At 28.7% G+C, this 22976-nt stretch overlaps 1 protein-coding gene across 1 annotated transcript in view; it reads left to right on the top strand.

Annotated features, from left to right (window-relative positions):
- LOC113386234 (hamartin-like) overlaps positions 1-22677 on the top strand; it is a 56809-nt gene extending 34132 nt beyond the window's left edge. The window contains exon 25 of the mRNA XM_026624026.1: positions 22591-22677. Within this exon, the coding sequence (XP_026479811.1) occupies positions 22591-22677 (87 nt within the window). The remainder of the gene's footprint in view (positions 1-22590) is intronic.
- The last annotated feature ends 299 nt before the right edge of the window (positions 22678-22976 follow it).

Genomic DNA, 22976 nt, shown 5'->3' with positions numbered 1-22976 from the left:
TTCTGGTGGCAGGCATATAATCAAATTGGAATGTTTGTATTACCTGTGATGGCTGAGAAATGTGTACTGCAGGTGAGAAGTGATAATTGATAATTTTATTTTAAAAATATATTTCATAATCATATCTACTTTATTGGTTTATTTTCAAAACTTCAGGTTCAGAAATTAAATTGTTTTGAATTAAATTGAATTTGTATCCAATAAACCACAAACGTTAAAACTACGTAGCACAGAAGAAACGACGTTACGATGGTTACGTTAATAAAACGTTTATATTATTCTTCGCTTATTCTTCGCGAGTGGTAGACACATATTTTAACTTACTTAACTTTTTTGGAGTTTGGTCGGTTTATGTTCATATAGCTATGACGATGTAATTTTCAATTTATCCTAATTTGATTTTAAGTATATATCATGTGCAAAAGTATCTATTACATTGTGTTTTTTTTTAATTTTAAATCAGTTTTTTAGTTTTTAATATTTTTTAATTGTTTTTATATTTAAGCAAAAACTCAGCTGTACTGTTATATTTCGGACAATCCAATATGGAAATACAACTGCAGTTTTTAAATCAAGATTACTGTCGTTTATTTTGCAGATGCAACATAGAGAATCTAAATTTACTTGTAGTAATATTCTGCCTCTCGATTTTACGCTGATTCACGGGGTAAGTTGTAATTTTTACTTAATAAATTAAGGTATTTTATCATTTAAAAATTCAGGGTACTTAAAATATTTAGAATATTTGAATTTAAACGAAGATCGCTTTGTCCATACATAGTCTTTCTATTAAATGTTGCTATGGAATTCTGAGAGTTTTCATAAAGTTTTTTTTTTCGTAATAGTAAATCATTCAGAGGAAATCTTTGATTTTTTTGTGTAATTGACTACACCCAACTTTCTCAAAATTTATTTCAAATTTATTGAAATTGATAGACCAAGTATTTATAAAATTATTTGCTTTGGGTTTAATTTTATTCTATTCGATATTACCCACGTGGTTCAGGTATTTCTAATTGACCTATTGAATTTTACATTTAATAAAATAACATTGTAAATATTAGTATTTTTATAGTATAATGTCATTCGATAAAGCATTTATTGTTAAAAATAATTTAAAATTAAACGTAACAAAATCTTATCATTTCTTTTATTAATGTAAGTTTTTCATTAAGCGTGTATTGATAAATAATGTACATGACTCTGATTGCTTACAGAAGTAAATTTAATTTTTGATTCATTGTTTTAAATAAAATAATAATGTTAATGTGGTTTAAATTTTTGCTTAATATTTAATCATTATATTACATTTATATGTATTTTTTCTAATATAGACCATTTTATATTATATTTTAGGCAGTTGCTGTCGCAGTAAAATATTTATTCATTATGCATCAGTTTAATAACATGCTGAATTAATTGACGATCCACAACAAGAAATGTTCATAATGTGGAAAGCGGAAAATTTTCGGTCATGTGATTATCACCTACTAGATCTTCTGGGATATATTAATTGTCCTATATGTACAATATTCTATTTATTATTAGAAATTGGAATTGATTACGCGCGATTTAGTTGAAATTGTTTGACTATGTTCTGACAAAAATTAGACGATTTATTGAATTAAATTTACATGTGGTTTTAATTATACAATTTTTAATTAAAGATTTGTAGACAATAAGCGTTTCTTCATTTAAATGGTATTAATATTTTTTTTTACTAACCATTTTTTACACCTCTTTTTTTATCAATATAAAACCCATATAAAACTCAAATTTTGCCAATATGGCCGGGAAAATATTTTTTGAAAATCATTGTTTTTTCGAGGGAATCCAATATGATCAATTTTGTATGACAATTCTGTTTTTTTTGTATAATTTGTATAAATTTGTACAATTTTCGTTCGTATAATCAACAAAAGCGTTCGAACTGAATGCCACCATATACATATATTTTGTTCATCGTTACATAATTATTGATGACTTATTCAAAATTTGATTTATTTTAAAAAAATGAATTAAAAATGAAAAATGCATATACCACATTGTTCTGAAAGAAAAGCATTGCAGATGGAATGTTTTCCAAAATTATATGGCACGAATAATATTTTTTATAAAAAAACATTACTCCGGTTACAAATTACATTACAAATAAAATTTACAAATAGTATATAAAACTATATTTATTCACACTTTCCTTTAAATCTAATTAAAATCTATTTACTACAGTCTCCTCGTAAGCTATAAAATCTATCGCTCGCCATGGCAACAGAATATATAAACAGTACAAACTCAAAATTTTTCTGACATTTTATCAAATTATTTTTTTATAAAGTTATATTTAATATGTTACAAATACTGCCAAAATGAATGGGCCGCCTGAACAATTGTATTGCTCTCAGCAGATCTTTGTACCGCCAAGGTTTCCTCATCTTTTGAAGGCTTATGCCAAAGGTAAAGTTATGTAATTTAGTATTTAAATTGTTTGTAAAGAATTGGTTATTTAAAATAATAAACTAATTAATAAGTGTTAGTTGATAATTATGACAATTTTTAGTACTAAATGCACTTTTTAGATGAATTTGAAACATTTTTTCTTATGTACAAACGACTTGTGCCATTGATTTTATGACGCGCCAAAATTTGAAATACGGCTTTGATTTTATTTAATTACAAGAACAACCAGAAATTAAATTTAACGTTCTTTTAGATGCAATAAGAACTCAGCCTTTTGATTTGTTGCGATGGTCTGCTGCTTATTTTCGTTGTTTGGCCCAAGGCAACGTGCCTCCTGCCAAAACCAGAATCGAAATTCCACCAACTGTTGCACAATGTGGACTTACACCTGGCTATTTGAAAGTGCTTTTGAAACAGGTAATAATTCTCCAGTTTGTATGATAATAGTAAATAACACTGGATTTTGTGGTGCAGTTTGGAACTTCTGAACATATAGATCGAGCAGAACTATTCACTCGCTGGTTGGGAATTTGCTTATGTGAGTTCGAACTTGAAAAGATGCTGATGATTGGAAATATGTTTCATGATACAAGTGTACCTTGGATGCATTTTTTTGCTATTGCTGTTGGTTTTCTAAATAAGGTAGGAAGTCATTATTCATTGTATCACCATAGCACCATCTATTTATATTTGGAATCTACGTTTCTAGATTAATTTGTCTACACTTTAGCTTTGATTCACTTGATTCACTCAGTACACCAGTTTATTTTAGAAGTTAAGTTGATTAGTGATCTTCATAAAGTAAGATGATTTGATTGGCCTTCTTCTAGTCACTGACCCATACCATGATCATGATTTGCCAACTGTTAACTGAGGAGCCAGAAGGCGGCAGCGCAATGATACCTCTTTGGCGTTTTAAGCAATTATACAAATTTTTAGCATCCTTGGATTGCTCTAGAAAACAAATATATCGAAATGGAAGTCGTGTTCCTTCAAAAAGTGATCCAATAGCTCCTGAAGAGAAACCAGATGATGGGCCTGAATCATCGGCATCTGCTACTAGCATTTCTTCTGCTGATGCCGAAAAAATAGTTAAAAGGCCTGACAAGGTAAGAAACTGGAAAAGATTTTTCATACCTCATAAAGTATTTTGAATGCTGCCGATTATTATAGTCATAATTTCTAAAGCTTAAAGTATACGAAAGTATACTTTCAATTATACTTTTAATCCAATTAGGCCCCAGCTGATGATGCTGAGGACTTTTACGTTCCACCAGGAGAAGATATGGTTACAGAAGTGATTGACCATGATGAGGATGTTAAAAAACCTGATTTAAAAATTGTTGATAGTGAAGAACTAATGATAATTACAAAGATGGAATCGCAAGAAGGTCTGATATTTGAATAAGTTTAATACATTGCTCACGATTTTGATGTTGATGAATATTTTCTTATAGAGATTATCATCGGTTTGACGACTGAAACTGAAAAAGGGTCTAAAGAAATTGAGGTAATAATATTTGAACAAATTATTCTAATACTACTGTATCATAATTTTAAATTGGAATTAAATAAATATCTTTTATATAATTATACTTGAAATATTTGCCAGGACGAGAGTGATGCAAAATCAGATATAGCAACCATGAAATATGCAGACGAAGAAGGTGCTGTACAAAGAGAGGATCTTGAATTACCAAGTGATTTGATGTTACATGATGAAGGTTTACTGTCTATCGAAAAAGAAGATGCCCAAGTCAGTTCACAACAGAAGGTACCTTTGATTTTATTAAAAATTTCTTCCAGATTTTAAAATGTAATTATTTCACATCTAGAGACGTTGATGATTAACTGTTTCAGCAATAAAAGGAATTACATATGATAATTAGATCATTATTTGAGTTTTATGATTTCCAGATAGAAGAATCGGAAGAGCCTTTGCAAGCCGCTGTTCCAGAAATTTCTGATGACGGTTCCGATGATTATACGAAATCACCTCCTAAAAAAGTAGAATCACAAGAGCAAGAGATCTCTCTACCAGATCTTGATCAAAAATGTTAGTCTTTAATCTATTAGGTAGTGCAATGCATGATCAAAAAACCAATAACATAATTTAATAATGAATATTTCATATTTTTACAGTAAGTAAATAATCTTGCCGACTATAATTTTTTCTATTGCTAATGTTATTACAAACCAGCTATTCGATTTACATATAATTCTTTTGTTTCACTTTCAGCTCCAAAAGGCAGTGAGGTATCTATTCCTGAACAACGTGATGCACTGGAACAGGAAAGTGTTTTGGGTGAAGATCAGTATCCATATCGTTATCGTGAATCAGAAACTGGAGGTGTTTGTACTTGTTTAGAAGACGAATCCAGGTCTAGTATTACATCAGATGGAGATATTGCTGAATTGGCCAAAGTAACGGGAAAAGCTCCACAACGAGATTACCGAAAGATGAGAAAAGGCAGGGAAATAGTAGAGGTAAATAGAAAATAGAGTTTGTTTTCAAATTTTGGTAATATTTTCTGTAGGCGCCGATTAGTCGAAACCTTTGAACGCAAATCTCTATAGAGTTACAGGCGTTTTCGAAAAAACGTCAACGGAAAGTCACATACACACACATGCTTTAGAAGAATTACTTGAAACGTCCAGGAAACATAAAGTTACAAAGTGGGATTTTTAAGGAATAATACTTCCTTTACCGTGACCTTTACCTTGGACCAAAATTGGTTTTTGTTTCAGATACCAGCGATTCCTGGTATTGGTGAACGAGTGCCTAACGAAATTCAACAAGAGTTGTTAAATTATTTATTCACAGTAAGCACAAAACAGCATGGAATGGTAATGCCAAGGAACTTGCGGCATTATCTTTGCCCTCCTCTTGAGAGGTTGAATGCCTGTCCTGAAGAAGGAGAGTTTGAGTGCACTGTCGTAGTGCACGATCCAATTCAGTGATGTTAAATATGTTGCACATAGTTATTTTGTGAGTTAAAATATTTTTAATTGTTACTTTGTTCATTAAATTGGTAATGTAAATTTTATGAGAATAAATTTATGCATGTTAAATTAATCTTAGTGCTCTTACTTAAAGTTTGACTAATTAGCAAGAAATGGTTTGAAAAAGTGAACATGTGCACTTGGGAGAGCTTGGAAAAAGTTGAAACAATGGTGCCAGATCTTGTTTTCTTGTTATTCCAATTCAGTTAGAAAATCGAAGATACTAAAATTCGTAATCCTCGGTAAAAGATTTTTTTGGATCTCATATATGCTGTAATGACAATCTTGTTTGATGATTTCGTCCCATAATGATAACCATATTTTGGTATTTTGATTTTTAAATAAAAAATAATAGCTTCAAGTAAATTTCTTTTATGTTTTCGAAACAATATGTGCAATAAATTTACAAAGTTTCTCGTAAAATCCTTGGATGTAATTAGTTGCAATTTTTGTTTTTTGACCTAGATTTCGAAGACATAACATAGGCAAAGCACATAACACAAATAAACAAAATGCGCACTAATTTAACGAGCGCTAATTATTACTCATTAGAACTTGTACGGTGATTCACGCAATGTTGATTAGCTTTATTTAGAACTGATTTAATTTATTTCTAAATATTTCCATGATAACCATTGATCATAAACATAAAATTGTTTGATTTTTGTCTCACTCAGAAAAATCCATATGGAAATCACTGAAAAAAATCTATATCGATCAAGAATGAAAAAGAAATAATGCTACGTTATTAGTTTTTTATAAAGTAGTATATTAAATATTAATTAAATAATATGATATGGTGTGATGCTAACTATGAGTAAATAATTAAGCAAGTGGTAAATAATTAAAATTTTACTAAAAGTGCAAATTAAGCAATTTCTGGTATTCCAAAATTTTGTACAAATGTAGTAACAGAGTGGTGTAATACTGGATCTTGCGGTTTAAATACTTGTTCGCCTTTGGAATTCTTGTAATCTTCATATCTGAAATAACGAAACCATTCTAAATAACATTATTACCCGTTAATATTTGCAATGGATAAAACTTGACATACAACGATCATATTATCGATTCCTAACTAATTTGTATATATTTTTTAAATATTCTGATCTATATGATCATAGAAGCAAAATTTAGTGATTGCACTAGAAAACTTTTTGATTATACATATATAATTGTCTTTCGGATTTTAAAACGTTTATTTTTGATGACACATATGATATTTACCAAATATTGATTTTTTTACATATTCTGTACGTCGCGGCTTTATATATAAAGCGAAGGTCATCAAGAGGGTAAAACAAATATTCTCATAAATAAATCGTAAATTATACATTAGGTCAATATGTATTCAATTGTTGCTCCTAGTTACATAGTAGAAAAAAAACAAAAATAAAATGAAAAAAAAAATCCCTACGACTACGTAGTCCAAGAGTATTTCAACCCTCATTATCTATTATGTGATGGGTGACAAACCAGATGAATATCTCACTAAAAACTTATAATCAATAGGCAATATTTAACAATAAAAAAAAAAAATTTTATTACCTAACAGATCTTAAGGCCGTCAATCCTGAGCATCGTTGTGCAGCTCTTGTAGAATAAGCGCTGGTGCAATCCACACTGTACACACCAAATCGTGAATTTTTAGCTCGTAATGCTGATGCTTCCAACAGCAAAGTACCTAACATTAAAATAATGGATTAATAACTACATCATTTTATTAAGTCGTTTACTTTGAATAGATAATAAGTGGTTAGAGCAAGCTCATTCGCCTGGAATAATGGAATAGGACTACGGTTCTATTTTGATGAGTTTTTGGAACTCCCAGGTTAATAGGAACATTTGGCGTCATCTCGTTTGCGGAACATTTTAATAATAATTCGAATCGAGCTTAGGCCTTTTGAAAGGCATTGATAATGATTTTGTTGCTACTAAACTGTTTAAAATTTAATTTTCACATGAACCAAACTGCTAACATTGGCGCAATATTGGTAATATTGGCACAATATTTAAACATTGCGCCACGATTCGACCACGTTCTGGCCACGATTTATTTCTATTGGGGGCCACACGTCATCGGTATATGATGTCGTGCTACACATTAGTCAATTCTTAATTATTTGAAGCATTTCTTCTAATTATAAATCAATACATAATATCAGTTACCTATGCCTAGGCCCCTATAATCAGGATGCACGGCCATGACGTGAGTGTGAAGGCCGCGCTCAGCTCGAAATCTTTTGCAGACATCAGCATCTCGCTCCAACTCTGCCAAAAACCTGCCAGGTAAAAGATAATATATATATATATATATATATATATATATTTGATTATTATTATTATTTACCTTAATATAGTTGACCATTTCCCATCTTCGCACTTATCAGCTTCCTCTAACATAATTTTGGCATCATCAGGTTCAATAGAACCATTGATAGCAACTCCTACAATTATTTCTTTCTTGGGTCGTGAATTTGATTCATTTACTAAATTAATATTAGTTGAAGGATCTGCTGATAAAATACCATTTTTGTATTGTATGACCTTCTCCGTTTCATCCACAAATGTACATGTATCTACTTGAATTGTCAAATTCTCTGTTCAAATAATATTAGTCTAATAATTGAATTTGTTAGCAAACATTAAGATAAGTGATGATATAAAGTTAGATGAATGTAATAATTCAGAACAACTAGTGGAAATTAGGTGTAGTACTTTTATACTATAATAGTAAAGTAGAAGTTCTACTTAATGCTGTACTGTATTTATACTGTACTATATTTCTATTACTATAAAAAGAATTTTCATTACTTCATTTTAATACTAAATTAAGGAACATATATAAAAAAATGTTTTTAAATATCAATGTTCAAACTATGTTTAGAGCGTTGGACAAAACATCACATTTTAAATTAAATATTTTTCGTTTCAAGTATATTAAAAATATATTCAATATGTTGTTTTAACAAAAGAAATAAATATATTTATTAGATTTGAACTAACCACATGTGCGTTTGTGGTTTTTGTGGTCCACCACAGATGTACAAATATTTTCAAACTCAAAACCAAAAAGTGAATTTTTTATATGCATATACGAAAGCAACAAACTCTTCGTATTTATCGTGATGTAATGATTAGGAACGTGACCTAGCACAAACTAGTTCTGGGTTCGATCCCAACCTTCTTGGGTCAGCTTGGTATCAAGCAGTATGATATCAAGTTTCCGCTTGAGATTATAGATTTTAGAAATATAAATCGCATTTTGTGGGCATTGATGCGATACATATACGCTAACCAATATATAATAAAACTAGTGGTGTGTGATATTGTGCCTTAAGGGAAATTGCTGGAACTTTCCGTACCGTAACGAAACGTTCGAGGAATATGAAATGTTTGAAAACAGATTATTATAAATACTGTAAGATTGTCAAAAAAAAATGTTCAGAAACCTTCAAAATGTGAAGATCAAGACCACTGGGTTGCCCTCACGAGAAAATAACTAGGTTAGGATGCACGGTAGCAAAAACACGTTTTACTGATCGTTGCTGATAAATGATAAAATGTAAACAAAATACTCACATAAAAATGAAACGTTGGTTACAAAGGTTTAATATTGGTTGGAAGCCTGTAGGACATGGTTAAGGTATATGGGATCAATATTGAAAATATTAAGACTAGTATTAGTAGTACAGATGAGAAACAAGTAAAATTTATATTTATTTTAAGATACAAATACTAAAGTTTTTCTGTACGAATGCTCACCTACTTTATCATTTATTATATCTTCTCCACCATCATCATCTTCATTTTCACATGTGATGATGGCTTTAACAGAATAACCTTCTTGGATGGCTTCCATGGTAAATTCTATATCTGGCGTTGTTGGTTCTTTGGGTTGAATTGAAACTGTTAGAATTTCTTCAGGGTAGTAATGTTGCATTAGGAATGACATTATTTCTTTATATTCAAACGGCGATATGTCATGAAATGAAATTTTTGGTAACTGTCTCATATTATCCATATTTTATTTCTGTAATAAAATCAATAGGTGATGAATGAATAAGTAGATGAATAGTTAGTACGATTTGATAAAAAACACATGTAGTTAGTGAACCTGAATTTAATAATATGTATAACTATATAGACCATAAGAGATATTAAAATCGTATGTTTTTTATTTATAAATATTCCCCGTGCGAAATTTGTTTTCTCTGCTGAAATTCTTTAATCTATATGAGAAATGTATATAAATATTTAGATTTAATGTACAGTCCATATATTAAATTACTAAAACATTTAAAATATTTTTACCAACCAAATCACTAGCGTTCTTAAAATCATAATTTAAACTCCTAGAATTTTAGAGTATATTTATTAAACAAAGATTGATTACATATCTTTAGTAAGTTAATATTTCAATGGAAATTTTTGCGGATCAGCTTACCATTCGAGAACAATGAACAATTATAATACATTTTGAATTATAATTTCAATATTTATACTGAAACATTAGAAACAATGAAAGTTTGCGTTAAAATATAAACCATAAATTATAAATCCACAATTCATAATAGTAAATATGTAGAATATGTCTTAGAAATTTGAGAAGATAGTAACGATAGGCAATAAACATTTTGATTGATATAATTTGATATAAAATTTAAAATCAATTGTTCTGTGGATTAATTTGTTTGGAAATCGATTTCAAGTATTTTATGATTACAAAAATGGAAAGCAGCCAGTATCGAGAAAAATGGAAAAAAATATTTAAATTCTTTTAATTTATATCCATGTTTAGAATTTTCCAATAGTAGTCTTATCTTATTTATCAAATATATTATTTAATGACAATTATATTTATAGACAATCAATAACCAATAAATATGTATGGTTAGCTTGTTTGTCTTGAATGGATTTGTTAGAAATATCAATATAACGATTGAATATTTAATATGCATGCTTAGAATTTAAATTGTCCTGGATATATATATATATATATATATATATATATATATTTGAAAAAATACTATAACTGCCCATTCGTCAAAATAAAAAATTAGTTAGAAAAAAATAAGTTTCTTAATTATATGTTTCGACACTTGATGTGTGTCATCATTCCAAGTTTAAAATTTTTATTTTTTTTATGGAATTAAATACAAACTATAATTATTAGAAAAAGACAATTATATTATTTAAATGCATAATGGAGCAAAAATCAAACTACCCGCATAAGTGACAAAAACATTGGTTTTTTGTGTTAAATTTCGTAAAAAAAAATTTTACTAAGATGATGATTATTAAGTTTCATGCTTTGTTGAATATACGCTGGTACTTCATGTTGGATTATTTTAATTTAATTTTCATTATTTAAAATATCTAAAATTGCATCGTAAACTATTAATTAACATAGTAAGGGTCGAATTGTTTTAAAGTCAAATTTAAAAAATATTGTCCAAGATTAGTAACATATGCAAAGTAATTATATAATTTTTGAATGATATAGAAATTTTGAATTATTTTGATTGAATTAAAAATTATAAATTTCAATCCCAAATCTCGTTAACCCCCTAAGGCGTGCGCCCGCATTTTTTGCATGCATCGTATTCAAAGCAGGACCTTCCCTGTGTGTTTGCATTTATTTATTAAACTGTCAAAACGTCGAATTAAAAAAGATTCATATATGCAATTATATATTTGTACGTTTTGAAACTTGATATGTGCAATCATTCAGCATTTTGTAGAAAAATTTTCTAGAAGAACTACTACAGTTAAATGAAATCCAGTACAGTTAAATCACAAAATATTTGTCGAGATTATAGCACATTTTTTTCTATTATAACTATCAGTACAATAATATTATATATATATATATATATATGTATATATATATAATATATATATATATATATATATATATATATATATATATATATATATATCCATCTCTCTAAACTGCATTGAATTGCATGCAATCACGATTTGTATTGTAGAACTAAAAAGCATTTCCATCATGAATAATACCTTATGAGTAATTGTTCTTGAATACATCAATTTAAATGTATGAGTGAACGTTTTTACATTTATCTGAAGCTATGTGATAAAAAAAATATTTTGAAATTCATTTCAATACAACTAGAGACTTATAAACATAATTTTATAACAGTACAGTCAAATTTAAAACTGGATCGGATGCAAGGTAAAATATTTTAGATTTTTGCGAACTACTTGTTACATATTTATTTCTTATATATTATTATATTATATTATTTATTATATACACACACATATATATATATATATATGTATATATATATATATATATATATGTGTGTGTGTGTGTTAAATTTTTAATCTAAACAACGGATTCCAAAACCACGTGGTTTTAATATAAATACTGTTCCGATAGAATTTTAAATTCCGACTCCTATGATAGTAATATTTATATCTGATTAATATTCAATGTTAAACACTCTAATATTTATCAGAAATTCAAACAATTTTTATATATTTTTACTTTTTGTTAGCAGAATAAATTTCATTTGTATTTTATGCGTAGGCTAATTTATTATGTCTTATATGATTTTAGCAATTACTGAATTAGTAATTTCTGTAAAATTTTACAAAAATGTGCACAATATAAAATCAATAAATACAATCAATAAATAATAAAAATAAGTGTTTCATGCAATTGTTTAAGAATAAGAGAAGAACTTTGGTTCAAATAAACAATTGTTTATTATGTTATCTTATACCACATCTCATAATAAACCACGCACAGGTTCGAATTATTACTGATATAATTTTTTTAATAATAATTAACCGAATCACAATTTAATAAAAAAAATATTTAAAAAAATATAAAATTCATTATATATAATATTTATATACTATACTATATAATAATTATTGCAAAAAAATTCTAATATAAATTTTTGGTATTATACATCTAATAATTTTGATTAATTAAAATACTTACATTCTTAATCTTGTATATTGTTCCTGTTTTGTTTATTTTTAAACTCAATAAACTATTCTTCCGTTCAATACTGGTTCTATACTCACACTATAGCAATTTAAGCAATACCACTATAAGAAATTTAACCAGTGAACACGTGTTTACCGCAAATATGTATTCAAAATAATTTATATTATATATTATATTTAATATTTAAAATTTAAAATAAATATATGAATTAAACTATTCTTTTCGTGTAAGACTTTGATCCAGCAGTGTTAAAATAAAAATGAGAGTGTCATTAGGTTAACGCAAGATCACTGTCACTGATGTTTTCTCAACTAGTGGTGGGAATAGAATGAATTTATACATTCGAATTTATCGACTTAATGCCGTGGTTTCCAACCTGTGAATAAATAAATATTTTTTATGTTTATTTGGGAAGCGCGTCCCAAGAAGGTTGGAATCCACTGACTTAATGCATCACATTTTATTATTGTTACTTTAATAACAATTAAAAGGATATTTTTGATTTCATAATTTTTGTTATTACATATAAATGATTATGTTAAATCTACATGTTCAAACAACCAATTAACCTTTTATAGTCTATTAACAGGACAGAACTTACTTGTTCAATCTGTTTGTTAAATTTATCCAATGTGACTTTATAGAAGATTTGTATTAGAAGACGTAAACTCCTGGTGTATTTATTTATTTCTTTATAAGTCAACCGTAAACCATTAGTTTTGAGTTCGATCCAAACGTCGTCACAGCTCGCTATCAAGCAGTATGAAATTAAATTTTTATTTGAGGCTATAGATCTTGAGCTCAGATATATGTCTTATCTAATGTGACTTAATAGGGAATTTGGTTTAGAAGACAGAAACTCTCGATGTATCATAATATACGTTTATTTATTTGTTTTTAGACCCAGCTGTGACCAACTACTTTTGGTTTTCATCCAAACCTCGCCCAAACTTGATATCAAGCAGTATGAAATTAAATTTTCACTTGATATTATAGATTTTGAGTTCAAGTATGTGTCCCATCCAATGTGCCTTAATAGGGGATTTGGACCAGAAGGAACACTCGATGTATCATAATATACGTTTATTTATTTGTTTATAAAGCCAGCTGTGACGAACTGGTCTGCAATTCGATCCAAACCTCGTCTAAACTCGATATCAAGCAGCATGATATTAAATTTCTACTCGAGGTAATAGATCTCAAGTCCAAGTATGTAAGCAGATTATGTATTATACATAGTTCATGGAATAAACACAAGTGTGTAGAATTTTTGTTCACATTCATCTTGAACAGTTTTTTAAAATTCAAAATCTGTTCAAAAGCTATCAGATGAAAATGAGCTCAAAAAGCTTAGATTAAACTGATTTTTTTATTATAAATAAGATTGATAAAAACGAGTGAAACTTTGCATGAGGGTATGGTTTATTGCCTTATGTGATAATCTAAAATATTATGAGCCTTTGACAAATGGTTCAATTATAAAAATTCACCAAAGAGGCCGTCTATTAATCATGCAATGTTTAAAAGAGGGGTAGGCAAGGGGTCTAACCAAAAATCTGTATACAGCACGAGAAATAGGATGGGTCTAGTAAAATATTACGTTATGTAAAATATTACGTGTTCCTAAATTTTAAAAAACAATCCAAAATTTTCCAAAAAAAATCTAAAAATTTTACTTTTTTTTTCTTAGGTACCAAAAACACACGTGATTTTAAGTGATGGAGGTGGTTAAATCTAAATATCACCAAGAAAAGGTGTCCGAAAATTTTTAAAAGCGATTATGTGATTAATGGAGACCCCAAAGTTTGGAATAATGGAGCAATGTCTAAATTTCAAAATTTATCATCATAATTTTGAAAGTGCCTTTATCTCTCTCTTAGTATTTATTATCTCGATTATTAACATATTCGGAATGGTTATGCTACTTCTTATAAGACAAAATGCCACTTACGCCTTTTTAATATTATTTATTATTATGATTTTTTGTATTTCCCGCATTTTCTGCAAATACACATGTTTTCTATTATTCTATTTACCATAGTATAGTTTCCACTCTCATTTAACTCGTATCTGCTCCCTACGACCGTTCTGCAATTTGACAGCTTTGGCCATATGTGTTTCTGGATTAGCAAAAGTCATATTAGGTGTATTAACCTTAAATGTGATATTTTTATTATAATTTCTTAGATTTTACAACAATGTAGTGGCTATAACAAAGGAAACAAAAGTTTCTATTAATTTGTTACACAAAACATCTCGTTATGGAGATGGAAGAATTATTTAATTCCTTAGAATCAGATAATCTCCAAGTGGTAGAAGATGTCAAGAAGCAGTTTGCAGATTATTTTAATAAAAGTATGTTCATTTATTATCAGTAACAAATATTGTAGAATGTGCATATTTTATTTGTATATTTTTTACAGCAAAAGAATCATGGCTAGTTACATTTTTGATAGATTATTATTTGCAAACGAATTCTGTAAGAGTTGTAGATGTTTTGTTAAAAGTACAGTCTCCTCATGATAGATTTATTTTCGATCGGTGAGTGTGTAATTTTTTAATATTAAAAAGCTTAATGTATATTTTGAACTGGTTTATAATATTCCAATTGGTTTGCAGAATTTTAGATTTGATTAAAAGTTCTAATAAACAGAAAGGATTAGATATCTTAGGAATTATTGTTCGACGTCAACCAACATGGCTCTATCATATTATGCAACATAATTTGTTCAAAGAAACTCTGAAATTACTTAAGGTAAATTATTTTAATAATGTATCTAGCTAATATAACATAATTCTTAAAACACTAAATATTATCTGTTTTAAAATGAGATTTGAAGTCATACTAACTGCAATATTTTTATATTATCCGTAACACATTCTTATTTAGAATGATGTTTATTTAGCTAATGTTAATATGACTTTTATTGCTATTTAGTTTTTTTAGATGGATATTTAGGTTTTATGTTAATATGACTTTTATTGCTAATCATGAATTTCATTCTATGTATCAAATTATATTGTATAGCATTGTATTATGTATTACTACTGTTTGAAATTATTCTTATTATTGATAGAGTTGCTTAGCTTTTTCTATCATTGTATCATTTTACAATCAGATTATTTATTTTCCAAACTACTTGAAATTTTAAGGTGGAGACCGATATTGTGCCATTTATGAGTGCTCTTCTGTGCATAATAGCTTTATTACCCATGGTTCCTTCTTTGATATCACCTTTTCTTATGGATATATTTGAAGTATTCAGGTAATATCTAATTTCATGTTTACTGAAATCATTAACATAAGATTTTGGCTGAATTTTGTTATTTTTGCAGTCGTTTGGCAGCATGGAAGGGAAATAATACAACTAAATTGCCAGAAGATCAGCTTATACATTTGCAGGTAAAAATGTTTGCTACTAGTTCTGCTTTATACTAAATGATAATTTTAATTTAATACTTTTTATATAATTTCTTTATTCATAAAAACAAGAATCAACTATACAGTTTACATTAATTCTAATTTCATTATTCTATTAGGTTGGTTTGTATGCTCTTTTTCATCGACTTTATGGAATGTTTCCATGCAATTTTGTATCATATTTGAAAAACAAGTATAGCAGTCGGGATCAAAGTGTAATTTTTGGCCATACTATTAAGGTAATCAATTATTAATGCATATAAATACATTTATATACAAATATTTTATGTGTAAATAATATTTTCAGCCATTATTAGAGACTGTAAAAATGCACCCTTTGCTTATTACCACCAGCAAGGAAAGAGAAACCGATAATTCACGGTTAGATATTCATGATTTAAGTTTTAATCCCAAAATTGTAATAACAATTTATGAAATATTTTATTTCAAGTTGTATAACTTAAAATATGATATATTAAAAAATATTTTGTATTATTTTTATTATTTTGAATATGGTTTTTAGATGGAAAAATATGGAAGTTCATGATGTAGTAGTTGAATGTTCTCGAGTAATGTTAGAAAATATTGAAAGACCTGATAACCAAGAATATATTGGATCTAATTCAAAACATATTGATTGTTCTTCAATAAATTTTGGTAAAAGAATTATATCTTAACAGATTTGCAAGTGTTATTGTTATACTGTTGATTTTATTTTAGAAAACTCGAATTTATCAAGAAGCCATATCATCACTAGTCAAGATTTCCATGCTTCAAAGATGGTCAGTATCAAACAGTCATAATAATAAAATTTAGTATTACATTTAATATTTATTATTTAAATATTTATTTGCATCCAGATTTTGTATATAAATTATTTTGGAACACAATCTGGATGCTTAAATAAGATAAAATATTATATTATATTATACTGTATATCTTTAATACATTTAACATATAGGTTGATCGCATATCTGAAAACAAAGAGTTTTGGAGTCCAAGTTTCACATGCCCTCCTACAACACCACCTCAGACACCCACTCCTGTTCCTAATACACACGTAAGTTTGGTGATTCCAATTATCTCAAACATCCTAAATATTCAGAAAAATATATAGAATTCTTTTATAGAGTTATACACCAAATATAACACCTTCATTGATGGCATCAAACATCAACACAAATCTCTTAAAAAATGATGGGCAAGAAGGAGCATCTCCACCAGAGGCTGCAATAGAAGCTACTCCTGAAAGCACACCACTAAGGGTTAGCTAAAGTTATGATAAACATAAATGATTTACTGAAACTATATTAAATTTATTTAACTTTGTATAGGATATGCGCATTAGGCCAATACCTCCAAGTTCTACAGTTGCAAGAGCTTTAAACACTAAGTTACTAACATCAAGCGTTAATGCTAACCAATCTTTAAATTCGTCTCAACCATCCAGTCCAATGAGAAAGGATCCTTCATTATTCAGGTATTAAAATATAAAATGCACATATAATGGATAATAGATAATTATGGACCATTCTGTGCTCACTTATTCGTTTATATTTTGGAATTCCTTACATCAATCACTATCTGTGCTTAGACATGTAATTATATTTTTAGGTATCCTGATCCTACAGATATAGAAACTTCATCAACATCTTTCCAAAAGTTAACTCGTGTCATATCAGATAGATCTCAAGTGAGTGTTTATATTTTGTGGAATATAATAATTCTATTCTTCAAAATAATTTCTTTTTCTTTTTCAGTCACAGTTAGAAAATAATGCAAGTTTATTCAGATATACAAATCCTACTAGGTAAATATTGCTTTGATTTTTTAAAATTAAGTGTGAATTATAATTAAACAGAATTTCTTCTCCAAACTAGATTTGTTAGCATTTTTACTTGATTTTGGAATCTTCACAATTGAAATTCTATTGTAATTCTTTTTTAACACAAAAATAATTAATAGTCATTACTTCCTTATAAGTTTTTAATAATATCTCATTTGTATTTTCAAATCTCTAATTTAGTCCTATGCGAGTTTCATCACATTCAGATGCCTTTCACAATAACATCACAACTTCTGATGCTGCCCAAAATACTTCGGTAAATATTGTATTATTATTGATAAATTGCATTTTTGTTTTATTGTTTACTGAAATAAATATTTTTCAGGAGTTCTCAGTAGACAATTTAGATTTCTCTAATATGTCAGAAAAAGATACTATTAATAATTCTGCAGAAAATGATCTGACTGAGGTAAATTATAATTTTTTTTTAAAATAAATATAGATTTTGATCTGTTGTTTATTTCTTAGGAGAACGTAAATCAAGAAGATCAGTTTGTTGACTGCATACCTGCTTCTTGTACGACTTGCACTTCTGGAGGATTGCATGTTCCAAATTCACGGTATATTAATTATCCTGGCTTTCATTCCCTGATATTGTTAAATATACCTTTTATAATATTACTAAACATTTTAGATCTATGAAGAATTTTGCTGAACATATCAAGAGATTACGATTTTATAGTCAATGTAATAATGATAATATCTCAGGAGGTTATTATAAAGGTTTTAGCGCAGGTATATAATATTTCAGTGATATTAATATGAAGTCTATAAACTCATTAAATTTACTTATTATTTTTTAGTTTCTGTGTAATTCTTGTGGATTTTTTAAAAATATAATGCATTTTATGCTATATTTTTATTAATACCTTCTCTTAATAAGAAGGGATTATTAAGAATATTATATAATTTAGAGATCACATTATATAATATTTTTCAGGCTCCAGTCCTGCCGATTCATCTGTTATTTTACCAAAAAGCAAACGACTGCGAAGAACTGCATCTTGTCCAAATTTTGTGCGTAAAACTGCAACTCATTTAGATATTGTCAAAGTTCCTAAGATAGAAGAAGTAGTTGATGCACCGGAGGTTATTAATTTGACAATTATTTAAAAATAATACAGTTCTTAAATTTGTCTACAATTTTTTTCCTGCTTTCAGGAGAAAGAAGTGAAAAAGGAAGAATCACAAAAACCAATAGTTGCTCGTTCTGTCCAAAATAATTCTACACAAACAGTATCATTCTGGCCACAGCCATTTGAGCTTCTCTACATTGGATTATTTCCTTTCGGTGATAATTGTTCAAGCAAACGGAATAGTGCTAAAGATACCATAAAACAATCACCTACTGATCTGCTGGACCAGTATATACAATGCTGTATTAATAGACAAAAACCCCACGGATCTGATGATAGGTATAATGAAAATGCTGAGATCAGGTCTTTACGGGAACAGTTACAATTGTTGCACATAGAACTGCAATTTGAGAGGCATCGTAGAGAATTACATGCAGATCGTAACAGACGTCTGCTAGGAAAATGTCGCGATAACCGGGCATTAGAAGAATCAAATGCCGCACTCAAGGAAAGGTTGCAGCTGTTTGAAAATGATATTCAAAAGTTAAACCAAGAACTTGGTATGTAATATTATTTAATATTTCTAGAAGTACCATCTTGCTTTAAGGAGTTAGGGGTACTTGGAGGTACAAAAAATGAGAATTTTTAGTATTGTTTTTTTGTTATTAAACATGTTTGTTTACAAAAACATTAATACGGCATCATTATACAATGTTTTGACTTTAAGTAACAAAAATTTCAAGAAAAAAAAATTAATATTTCCAAAGTTATAGCTGTTTTTGTTGACCCTGTTTCAAAAAACACTCCTGGCGGTGACTGTCATAACTTCTTAGAGATTTATCTAAAATCAATCAAATAAAAAAAATAGTTTTATAAATAGATAATCCTGGGCCTGATCGAAGGTTTTCTTTTTCTTGCAAAAATTAACAAAATAGCAGCATCAGAAATATAATTTCTAGATTTTTGGGTAAAAAATCAACAGTTAATTGGTCTTAAAAAATTGAAATTTTTGAAAAAAAGAAAATCCTTCGATCAGGCCCGAGTTTATTATGTATTCTAAAAGCTGTATAAATTTCATTAAAATTTATTAAGCGGTTTTTGAGTTACAGTGGTCGCCGCTTCAGAAAACATAGTTTTGAGAAAAACGCGTTTAAAGCTTCACATTGGATTTACGTACAGAAATTCGAATTATTGAATTACTTAAACCGAGTCATCTATTTCTGGGCCATATAATAGTTCATCAGTCATTGTGCAAGTTTCCAAAATTTCCATTTGCTGTTGCCTACGAAGCATTTTGGCCTACCGAGTGTGCTCGTTGGCGCGCTGATCTGCCACTTTCACACGTGCAGCATCCAATTTTTCAGCATACCAATGGGAATTATACTCACAATTAGGTCCTAGGGTATCCATAATCAATAATAATGATTATGTATATGTATTCAGCAAATTGTACGATAGTAGAACCAGTATTCACGGTTTTTAGGCATATTTTTTACACTAGTTGGTTGAGCTTTTATTTTTTTCTGATTATGGATTCAATCTTGAACTACACATCTTGAAAGTAAATTATCATTGCTGAGATCGTTGTAAATCGGTTTAAAAGCATTTAAAACATCAGGAGGTGAGGGAGAATAATCTTGAGAATAAGTATCGAGCTCTCCACTTGCGTCAACGCGCTGGTAAGAGCCCAATAACTCAAAAAGTAATCATCGGATCAACTTGAAATTTTCAGAGAACATTTTCAAGATATTACACTTAATGAAAATGCAAAAAAATAAAAATTGATTTTTCAAAAATTCCAAGTACCCCTAACCCCTTAAGACCACACAGAAAGCTAAAAATTCAATCAAAACAGACCCAAAAAAAATTTTTTTTAATGTAATGGCGTATTATATTAGTTTCATTTTTATTTCAGATAAAAAACGTGCAATATTCACAAACCAGGAGAGGGAGTGGAAGGCTATTAACCATAGTTGGCGCGAAAAGTATAACACCCTGATGGAGGAAAATGCGATGATGCGGGCAGCTTCCGATGCCTTAAAACAGCAATTAGCTCAACAGGCTGATGAACTTTCGAAAACAACATCCGAGTTGCAAGAAGCTAGAGCTATGCTGTTTGATCAAACTCAAGAAATTAGAGAAGCTAGACATCAAGCTGAGGTTTATACATTTTGATATTTATCATTTGAAAGTTTCACTCGAACTACATTCGGGCATAACTGTGTTCCTTTCTTTGACTATCATGTGTCTGGTTAGAGTCCGAGTCTTGTTTGGGTTTAAAATTTTCGTGATAATTTTAGCAATGTGTTTTTTTTCTAACTGATTTTATTCCTAATTTTTTTCCCTTAGATTGGAGCAAAGTATCGGAATCAGTTGCACCAAATGCATTCAGAGCTTTTATTAATGGGAGAATTGCAATCTAGATATAAGGATAAATTAGCTGAACTACCTTGGTTGAGAGCACGAGATGAAGAACTCGAAATTCTGCATGCTACATACCGCGATGAAATTATGAGTAAGTTTAGAACTTAAAAAGAAATTTTTATGTTTATATCTTCTATTTCATGTTTATGTTTATTCTTCTATTTCATTCTCCTGATCACGTCAATGTCAGGAATGTTGGATAGTTATTTAATAAAAATAAGCTCTAGTATAAATGTGTTTTAAGATATTCTTGTTTACAAAATTAGATGTCACGATATTCTGTGTTTTTAAATCCCTCTTTCCAAAACCAACTCGTTAAGCTACATTCAGATTGAAAACGTTAAAATTCTTCTAAATTATATAAACTTTAAAAATTATAATAAATTTGTATAGTATTTATGAGCCAATTTCAAATCAAATTGATTTAGATGCAAAATGCTGCTTCTTATTACAACCATTTACTCTTCTTTAAATTTCAATTCATCTTATTTTTTACTTAAACTTACATTCCAGTTGATTTCCTCATTCTTCTTAAAGTTTTCATTATTATTTATTTTCATTCATGACCAAATAAATTTTAAATAAATTTAAATTTTTCTTTCAGGTATGCAGCAAACATTAGAAATGAAATCAAATGCTCTGGAAGCTACTAGATTGAGAGTAACTGAACTCGAGAATACTCTTGCTAAGCGAGATTCTAATTTCAGTGAACAGAAACGATTGCTGAAAATTGTTAAAGAAAAATATCAAGTACAGCTTGATGTAAGTTAGACAAATAGTTTTTTTTTCTGTATTTGAATATTATTGACTACAGCTTGTGCAAAATTTGCATAAACAAGTAGATTTCTTCCAATATGCTTCTATATTTTCTAGTTTTTGTGATTATGTGATTGATTTTCTTGTAGGCTGTTGAGAGCAAGTATGCAGCTCAGAAATCTATAAACCAGCGCATGGAGGAACAGTTACTAGAACTTTATCGAAGTGAGAACTCGGCTCCAATTTCGCCTGATGGTTCGTGCAAAGGTGCGGGTGATCGCTCAGGTCCTATTGTTGGATCCTGGGACCTGTGGCCTGGATCTTCTTCTCCTTTGTCAGCTTCTCTGGCCAGCAGCGAAGGGATGATGAGCAGCGCTACAACGGCCTCTGGACTGGCCGGGCGTGCAGAAGATATTAAGAATTTGCAGGTTTGCATTTTTTTAAACTTAAAAAAAAGCCTGCATTGTATAACTCTATCATATTTTTTTATCTGCTATATTCAAATTGTAGTTATCATAATATAAATCATATATGAAACATAAGTACCTTTGCAACAAGAAAAAAGTATATTTATGAAACTAATTTTTGCAACTATGTTATAGGGTTTTATTTGTTGCAGGTTATTGTAGATCAACCAGAACAGATGATGGGATCAGAGCTTATAGAACAAAATTTACTGCCTAATGAAAACAGAGATATTGACTGATATGAAATTGAGATTTGGTATTTATTCTATTGCATTGTTGTATCTAAGCTTATTAGATTTATATTGTTGTTTCAATAAAAATATATAATACAAATATACATGTGCATGTTTTTTTAAGTTTTTTTCCAATTACATAGTTAAAATAAAAATTGGAAACTATGAAATTTCTCGTTAAATACGAAGAAATTTGTGGTATTAATTAAACAATTCGAACCAACTGAAATTAAAAATATGCAACTATACCAGAATAAAAGACCTTCTTTATTGTTTATTTTCTATTTGTATATAGAGGAACACTA

Source organism: Ctenocephalides felis, unplaced genomic scaffold, assembly GCF_003426905.1.
Source record: "Ctenocephalides felis isolate EL2017-DRISC unplaced genomic scaffold, ASM342690v1 CF-g0.4_SCAFFOLD_03571, whole genome shotgun sequence".
Lineage (NCBI taxonomy): Eukaryota > Metazoa > Arthropoda > Insecta > Siphonaptera > Pulicidae > Ctenocephalides > Ctenocephalides felis.
The sequence above is the reverse complement of the archived record's forward strand: the minus strand, read 5'-3'. Positions and strand labels throughout refer to the sequence as shown.